Below are 9,765 nucleotides of genomic sequence, written 5' to 3'. Positions count from 1 at the left end.
CGTCCCTGGAGGTGTTCAAGAAACGTTTAGATATAGTGTTGAGAGACCTGGTTTAGTGGAGTTATTGGTGGTAGGTGGATGGTTGGACTGGATGATCTTGTAGGTCTTTTCCAACCTAGCTAGTTCTATGATTCTATCTGTGTACAGTATACAGTATAAGTGCAGTGGACTCTGTCCTCTCCAGTCCATTCTGTGTTTCCTCTATGAGGGTGCCTCCTTCTAGTGCTTCCTAAAGCTTTCTAATTTATTTTCCTCCCCTGTCTCAGGTTGTATTAATGCCATGCAAGTTAAGATTAAAATCTATCTTGGCAATTCAGAATCTGAATGTCCTTACTGCTAACTCAGATCCACGAAGAAGTTCCCAAGTTAGGTGTAAATCAGCTAACTCAGGCACTGATAGAAGTGTTGCCAGTGCAGCACAAGACTCATTGTGGTCCATGAAAACTCTTCCAGCACTTTAGGGAAATAACAAGGCAGATAGCTGGATTGTGATTACATGTTGCTCTAGTTAAAAGCCAATTCAGTATGACTTCAGCATGCACTCCCTAATATTCAGACATAAGAGGAAAAACAGGGATGCAAAAATAACACTTTCTCATCAAATTGCAAATAACCATCATCTTAGGGATTATGTAGCAGGCAAGCAGTATGATGAAAACAAAGCAGAAAAAGATAGTAAACTTTACACTTTTTCTCAGGAAGTTAGTGAAAAGAACTAATGCCCAAAAAAATTGAATTTAATTATGTACTGTTTTTAGCGGTCTCAAATACAATGTTAAAAATGCATTCACACACCTGATTTGATCTTTACATAGGTAATGTTTATTCATTAGCAGTTGTCTGTATGCAAAATATAGTAGATATTTTGCTTAAGGAATACATTGCCCCATAAATGACTTTGTGAGCATTTCATCCACAGTTTCTCAGTGGATAGGATTTCAGCTGGATTAAGTTCGATTTCATGTCACCTTTTCCCACACAAAAGAACAATAACAAACACTTTCCTTCCCAGTCCGTTTGGAAACTGGATTGTACTTTTCACAACTTTCCATTTCGGTGACTTTTTGACAATGCAGCAGACCATCTTTGATGCAGAAAATCTAGCAAAATGACAAGACATCTAGCAAAGCCAGGAATAAATTTATTTAGGGGTCCAGGATTTACTTTCTTTCTATTATTTTCCCAAATAATTAACTTTAAGAGATAAATCTAGTATATTTATATGTGATACAGTTCCTTTAAGAAGGGCTTTCTCCAAAGTAATATATTGGAGAATGTTGAGTATTGAATGTATGTTAGTTTACAAATTGATGAGACATCTTGTCTCAATATGGATGTTTAGAATTTTGGAAAACTTAGATTACTTTTTATTGAAAATAGTTTTATTTATCAGAGATAATTTAAATATACTTTCCTCTTCAAAATGATCATAATATAATCAGTCTTCATGTCACATCAATTAGTATTGCGGTGGACTTGGGCAGAAAATGACAAAGAAAAATATTTCTGTTATGGTTTTAAATAGGTGGAAAGCCTTTAAGAGAAATGTATTTAACTATTTTTAGTTGGAAGAGGAATATATGTAAGTTTTCATGTTTTATCATGAAATTCAATGTAGATTAATGTAGTAGGCGGCAACCGAAAGTACGGGATGTGACGCAATAGGACCTCCCCTGCCTAGTGTGCTTGGGCATAGACGAAGCTAATGAGGTGATTAAGGAAACATATATAAATCAATGTAACGACGCAATAAACACCATTTTGCTGCTCATCATGCTGATGTGTAAATGCGACGAGGTGGCTGGGGACAGAAAGTAGTCCTTGCGGGCAGGGTGACAAGTTATGAACAGAATATCAGATGTGGTGATCACCACATTTGGTGCCCTCTCTGAGGCACGTGAGGAACTTGTCGTGCCCTTGCTCTGGTGCTGGCTGGCGCCCAACCCACGGCAACACGGATCCGTTCGTGGAAGGCGGGGATCACATTACGTTGCTGCAGCAACACAGTACCCGCGGTTCAGAAGGATTTCGTCGCGGAAGGCTGGACCGGCTTGCCACACCCCCACTCCCTGACTCCAGCCATGGAACAAGTTGTTAAGGTACTGCTTCAGTTTTGTAAGGACTATTGTGGTAAATCGGCTCCTTCTAAGAAGGAGATAGCCGCCGTGCTAACGCGGCTAGAGAAGGAAGGCTGCTTGCCTACTCCTGAGTCAATCTTGGACCACGAGTTATGGGATTCTTTTACCATGACTCTTGCCCAACGGGCAATGACTCTGAACAAGTCGTCTGACTTGAGATATTGGGGGCTGATTAAGGAAGCTCTGAAAGCGGCCAGAGAAGATAAGCAATCGTTGTATACCGCACGCAAATTGCTCGGGCTGCATGGGGACCCGGGGGGAGGTCAGAGCCTGGGGGGTACCAGGGTGGTGGCGCGGGGAGCTTGTGCTTCCTTGGTAGATCACCTGGCAGCACCGACCCCACTCAGAACGACCGTTGGAGATTTCGAAAACAAAGAACGGCCGACTCACCCTGCATTGCACAGCTCATCACTATCGGCCTTGGATGACGCTCCGCCTCTGTATCCACGACCATCACTGTATCCTGCTTTACCAGACAGCGGGGGGTTGGGAGATTGTGCGAGCTCTCTGACACAGAGAGATAACATGGAGGGTAAAGGGGGGATGGATAAAGGGAAAGGGTTGGCCCTGCCCCCTCCTCCTCAGTCACCGGACACCGCACCATTAGCCCCGCCCAGCTCGTTCACTGATTGGTCAAAGATAAAAGAGGGCGTTGAGGAATGTGGATTACCCGTGGGGGCGTACCCTATTCTAGCAGGGGAGGGGGGCCCCATGTGGGTGCCATTAGATCAGAAAGGCACCACACGCTTCATAGAAGCAATAGAGAAAAAAGGGTTGAAATCACCTTTTACTCTAACCGCGCTGGAAGCGCTGACAGCCCACGGCCCCCTTCTTCCGCATGATATAGTGAACCTAATGCGGATGGCGCTTAGGCCAGTTCAGTATACACTCTGGGAGCAAGAACGGAAGGCTCAATGCCGGCAAGTTGTTGCCCGGGTGGAGAGGGATGAACGTCATCCCCTTCGCCAGGGGGGCGGTACGGATGTACCGAGACTAACAGGGTCTGCTGGTGGAATGGCTACCCCCCAGGGTCAGGTCACCCTGCTGCGGCCAGGGGAGCTATTGGCTACTACAGACGCGATGCTTGAGGCGTTCAGGAGATGCGCATGTGATGCTGAGCCTCCGGCCCCTTGGACAACAATTGTACAGGAGCCTGCTGAATCCTTTCAGCAATTTGCCAACTGCTTAATTCGAGCAGTAGAAGGATCAGAGTTACCCCAAGCGGCCCGCGATCCGGTTATCGTGGATTGCTTAAAACAGAGGTCCCACGAGGATATAAAGATCATACTTTGGTCAGCGCCTGAGGGGTTGCGCACGCCTGGGGACATTATTAAATATGTGCTAGATAAACAAAAAGGGATGCCTGTTACCGCGGAAAGTCTCGTGGCTGTGCTTCAGGAAGCAATGTCGGTAGCAAGTCCTCCTAGAGTGACTCCCCAGCCTGAGGGGCCCATCACGGGTCCCTGCTTTCATTGTGGCGAACACAGGCATATGAAGATGCAGTGTCCCGCTAGAAAGAAAGAGCCCGTTATCTGTCAGTTCTGTGGAAAGCGAGGTCATAATGCCCATCAGTACCGAGGCTTGAAGGCATTGTTGCAGGGAAACAAGAAGGGGAGGGGCCTTCCGGCCCAGGGTCCCTCCCTACCAAACATGGATGGGCCTGGCAGTTGGGGGCAGGCAGGCCCACAAGCGACCCAGTCAGGACCGCCCACAACTATGTTCCGCCCACCGTGGCATTAACCCTTCACGCAAATGAAAAGTCCCTAGTGAAAGCTAGAGCTTCCTGTCTTGGGTTTTCCCCCGACTATGCTGGACACCGGTCAACTACCCTTGTTGCGCTTGTTGACTTGGGAGCTGATGTCACCGTTATTTCTGAAACCGATTGGCCAGGAAAATAGCCGACGGGCCCCTTCCAGCTTATCAGAGGGGTGGGAGGGGCCATTACTGCGCGGAAGTCTCTAGCTGAGGTGGAGATAATTGTGGTTGCCCGTGATGAAACATTGGAAAAGCCTGCTCTGCTTTTTCCGCTGGTGGCGAAACTCCCGGGGACTCTGCTTGGTAGGGACTTTTTGAACACTATCGGTGCACGGATCACAAATTTATAGTTAGGGCCACTGTCTACCAATTGTCCACCGTTCACGCTATTCCATTACGGTGGAGGCAGGATGAGCGCCCTGTCTGGGTGGATCAGCTGCATGGGAAGAAATTATGGGCCAGTGTCTAGACCGATCATTGTCAAGGTTTGACCCTCACCTCCCTCTGGAATCGGCAGTATGCCGGTGTGCAGAGGGGGCAGTGGCTGTCCTTGGACACTGCCTTTCTGCAAAGCCTATACCGCTTTGGTGGTTATTTTCTACTCAATTTGTTCGAGCTTACACCTCCTGGCTTGAGGTATTAGCTACGTTGCTGAGGAAGATCCGCCGCTTCACAGTGCGGACGTTTTCTACTGAACCCGATGTAATCTATTTACCAAAGGCGCTCGGATTAATGCAACCCTTACCTGATCTGATCATTGAGGCACTACAGGGTTGGGGAGGGGAAATGGAGTTTACAGAGTCATTGCTGATCTTTGATCTGGCTGAGCCCCTTGAAATATCTATGCAGGTCCGAGTTGTCACTTGACCACTTCGTGGACCCACGTTATTTACTGATGCCTCTTCGAGCACAGAACAGGGAGCAGTGGTCTGGCAACATGGGAGGGACTGGGAATCTATGATTTTTACAGACCGAACTGTCAGTGTCCAGATGCTGGAGGTCCGAGCGATTACGGCTGTGGCTCAGTTGTGGCCTAACCTCCCATGTAATATAGTAAAAGACTCAGCATTCGCTGCCCGACTATTGGCACACTTGGGGCAGCAGGGTCATCCGAGCACGAAAGCTGCAGGGATCCTGGAAGATACGATCTCCATACGCTCTGCCCCTGTTGCCATTTTGCACGTCCATAGTCACTCTGAAGTGCCTGGATTTTTTACCACCGGTAATGCGATGGCTGATAAAGCCGCTACCAATCCGTCAGGGAAAGGGACTGTTGCACCCTGGGTGTTATCAGTAAGGGAGGCCCAAGATCTTCATGCTAGCCTTCATATAGGCGCAAGAGCTTTGGCAAAACGCTGTTCGATCCCGTTATCCACCGTGTGTGACGTTATAGCAGCTTGCCCACATTGTAATTCAGCACCCTCAATAGGAGCAGGGGTCAACCGAGAGGGTTGAGTCCCTTGCAAATTTGGCAGACAGACTTTACTTGGGAACCGCGCCTGTCTCCGCGCGCTTGGCTCACAGTTATAGTGGATACCTCTTTCACCGTGATCGTTGCCACACAGCACGCAAGAGCGAACTCAGTTGCAGCACAGGCACATTGGGCTACTACAATCACCGTCTTGGGTTTGCCTAGTCAAATCAAAACAGACAATGGATCTTGTTTCATCTCATGGTCCACACAAGAATGGCTGGCGTCATGGGGAATTGCTCACAATACGGGTATCCTGGGCAATTCCCAGGGCCAAGCCATTGTGGAACGGGCAAACCGCCTCCTCAAGGACAAGTTGCGCGTGCTTGGGGAGGGGGAGGGATATAGTGAAAAGATACCGGTGAGCAGACAGGCAGAGATCCTGGCAAAGGCTCTTTACACGTTAAACCACTTCGAGCGTGGGGACAGCATGCGAAACCCCATGCAAAAGCACTGGCAACCCAGAATCTTAGTGGAAGGTCCACCTGTAAAAATCAAATCAGATGCTGGAATATGGGAGTCAGGGTGGAGGATTCTGGTTTGGGGAAGAGGTTACGTGGCCGTCAAACACTGGGATTCGGGGAAAGTTCTCTGGTTACCATCGCATAAGGTAAAACGGGATACCAGTAAATCAGATGACAAGGAATTTGTCAACACAGAGAGATCTAATCAAGATCTGAGCCTTCTGTTTGCAGGAGATGTTCTTTGGGAGACCATGGACAGAGGGGAGCCCAGCTGAAAAAACTAAAAAGCCTAACAAGGATTCTAAGATGAAACGGCTGATTTCTTCGAGAAGTAGCTTTGTTGAAAAAACCATGCTCTTATGCTTCCTGCTGTTTTTAACCCTCGCCTTAGGGGAAAGCGTTCACCTCATAGACCAACCAGGAAACATCTGGGTCACATGGGCTAATCGAATGAATCAAACAGATTTTTGTCCGAGTTTAGTCTGCCACTTCACCATTCCGAACATGCTTGGTGGGAATACCTGTATGGGATGACACTACTGGGTTCCAAGGGTATATAAAAGAGTTTAATGACTCTATGAGGCAAGATCCGTGTAGGACATGGTGTCTCTCATGGAGACAAAATGGAACGGAACCAGACAGAGGAAATGATACCGTAATATACATCAGCAAAAAGATGGCATGTATCATCTGCAGGCTAAATGTTACCCTCCCATGGGACCCCCAGGAATTAGTTATTAGGATCTCAGAGAGTGCCCAATGAAACTTGGGATGCAAAAGTAAGGGCATGGTGGTCACCCGGATGTTTGGGCTTTGCAAAATTTAATAATAATGGGTCACTTTCGAGTAACTTAGACCTCCTCACTCCACGAGGTCCCTATTGGAATGCAAGAGAGAATCGATCCGAGATGTTCACCCTTGTCAATCCACAAAACACAGAGCAGTTTACCTGGCATGGACCATACTGTGGTTTCTATGCAAATATATCCACATTAATGCAAAACGAAAGTTTTTGCAAACCTCCTGGGGTCTGGGTATCACCAAACGTGACCTTTAACATTATGCGGCCAGATGGCAGCCAGCAGGCGGTTCACTGCAATCGCTATGACCACATCTATACAGGTGGCTGCTGTGTTGGTCCTTGCAAGAAAGGACAGGGTTCAGAGAGGCGTATTTGGAATAACGATACTGCAAAGGCGTTACCGCCAGGTATGTTCCTGATTTGCGGTGATCGTGCATGGCAAGGCATCCCTAGGAATGCAGTGGGAGGGCCCTGTTATTTAGGCAAGTTGACCATGCTAACATTAAACCACACAGTTTGGATGCAGTTTGTGAAGAATTTAACACATGAAAGACAGAAGCGTAGTGTACATGCGCTTGACACGAATTGCAGTGATAAGGTCCAGCTATGGGGTGCTACGGATGTATCTTTGCCTCTATCCTAGCACCTGGCGTCGCTGCAGTGCAAGGATTAAGAGAGATAGAGCAACTGGCGTGTTGGTCAGCCAAGCAAACAAACGCCACTGAAATATTGAGTGAACTGCTCATGGATGTGGACAACATCCGACATGCGGTGCTACAGAACAGGGCTGCTATAGATTTCCTCCTGTTGGCTCAAGGTCACGGGTGTCAAGAAATGGAAGGCATGTGCTGCTTCAATCTGTCTGACCACAGCGAGTCTATTCACTGAAAATTGGAGTGGATGAAGGAACACACACAGAAGATAACAACCACTACTGATCCGTTTGGCGACTGGCTGAAGAATTTGTTTGGTGGACTGGGACCATGGGTTGTCCAGATACTCAAGGTGATTGGGGTAATGCTTTTTGTATTTGTTTGTATTGCATTTTGCTTGCCTTGCTTAATGGGATACCTACAGCAATGTTTATCTAGAATGATAGAACGGGCTTTTGATCAACGCATGGAATATCATAGGTTGCGTGCACGCTTGCAGAAAGTTGTAGAGCAGTTAAAAACGTGCATTTATATTAGGTGTGAATGCTAGAGCTTTGATAGCAGGTAATTTAGTTAGAAAATAGATCATAAGGGATATAGGGAATTTGCGATCGCACTGTAACAGGTTCAAGGCTTTTCCAGGCATGGGGAGGGGGAAGTGTAGTAGGCGGCAACCAAAAGTACGGGATGTGACGCGATAGGACCTCCCCTGCCTAGTGTGCTTGGGCGTAGACGAAGCTAATGAAGTGATAAGGAAACATATATAAATCAATGTAACGACGCAATAAACGCCATTTTGCTGCTCATCATGCTGATGTGTAAATGCAACGAGGTGGCCGGGGACAGAAAGTAGTCCTTGCGGGCAGGGTGACAAGTTATGAACAGAATATCAGATGTGGTGATCACCACAGATTAATGTTAAACAAACATTAGGAGAAAGACTCATAGCTTTAATCAAAAATATTTAAGATTATTATTACCTGTGGAGGAATGAGATCTCAGAATTATGATAAATGGTTTTATGAAAATACCTGCTCAATTCTTATTAATCATCAAAAGTTAATGTTGGAAATTACAGAGAAACGTGAAGAAAGCAAAACAGAGGTGATTACTACATACATCTAAGTTGTGCCTCCATCTTGAACTTCATATGCACTTATGGAACAGCTTTTAACACACTGTCATGGTTTTGTGATTTTCAGTTATTGGTATTCCACATCATAACATCATGTAGTGAGTGTACCTGGTTCTCAGAAGAGAAGGACTACTACATTTCCCAGGGTACTTTTCTCCTCTGTTACCATTTTCCGGACAGAGGGAAAAGATAAAAGCTTGCAGATCACGAGACCTCGTCCATTCTTCCGCCCGTCTCTCGTCCTGGCAGAACCTCGCTCTCCAGCCGTCTTATCGTCGGTAATAGAGTAAGGCCTACCTTGAACTTGGGACATTCTCTCTCTCTGTATTGGATTTATCAGCTTAAATTGTAATTATATTGTGTTATAGTGTGTTGTTTTGCATTCTGATATCTTATTTAGTAAATTAGTTTGTTTCTCTTCAGATTGTTGCCGCTGTTCTTTGCTCTCAGGGCCATCTCCTTACCCTTTTTTCCCTTTTCCCTTTTCCCGGGGTGTGGGCCCTTGGGTCCCCTGTCCCCTTCGTCACGGAACTGGGCCGAATGCCCGTAAACCATTGACACTCACATAAATGTAGTGTACGCCATAGCCCGTCCATCTAGAAAGCAGACTGGGGGCAGCCCCCCAAGAGCAGCACAGAGAAGGTGAAAACGAAATAAGCATGCCTTGTTTATTCCGATACAAAAACTTAAAAGAAACACTGATGAGACCAGTAGCTGAGGTAGTTCCTTGCAGGGCAATTAATGAAGGTTTATTTTCTAAACATGACAAATTTATGAACGAAAAGTGTGTGTAAGGCTATCAAACAGACATGCAAGTAACATCCATGATGCAATTTGCTCAAATCAGGAAACAATCCCAAAAAACTTCCCTGCATGCCTGCCATCATCTTACTACCCTTCCCCAAGCATTCATTGTTACTACTACTGGAGATCTAGTTGGTATGGCTATTCTTTCCATTTTTTCAGTGAAAAGCAGTGTGCAGCATTGTTATGGGTAATACTGCAAGGAACTACACTTTTCTAGATACAAAATTGATAAACCCAGTTATCACATTTTTAATTAACAATGTTTATATGAAAGAAAAAAAAAACAACACCTGAAGTCTCCAGCTGGTTGTTTTGTCCTCTATGTCTTAAATACTTTTTCACAGAATGTAAAGAGATTAGGATTTCAGTGGTGTTGTTTTTAGAGCCAGAGGGATGGATTTTCCTTCTTGTGTTTAATAAAATGTATGACCTGTTTGTTTAACCTGCTATGTTAAACTTCCTCTGGTAAACTAGAATGAATTCACCCAATTCTCATTTGTAGAGACTTTGCATTTCATGTCTTGAATGTCTCTGTCAGTT

The 9,765-nt window shown here is 45.9% G+C and overlaps 1 protein-coding gene across 1 annotated transcript; it reads left to right on the top strand.

Annotated features, from left to right (window-relative positions):
• On the top strand, positions 1,487–8,260 carry LOC110398113. The gene is given in 5 exon segments (XM_021395493.1): positions 1,487–3,804; positions 4,510–4,742; positions 5,369–5,974; positions 6,563–7,250; positions 7,253–8,260. Coding segments are annotated over 5 exon segments (3,831 nt in total). The 5' UTR covers positions 1,487–2,081; the 3' UTR covers positions 7,834–8,260.

The sequence above is a fragment of the Numida meleagris genome, chromosome 4, assembly GCF_002078875.1.
Source record: "Numida meleagris isolate 19003 breed g44 Domestic line chromosome 4, NumMel1.0, whole genome shotgun sequence".
NCBI classification, from domain to species: domain Eukaryota; kingdom Metazoa; phylum Chordata; class Aves; order Galliformes; family Numididae; genus Numida; species Numida meleagris.
Note: the sequence above shows the minus strand (reverse complement) of the source record. Positions and strands in the feature narration are given on the sequence as shown.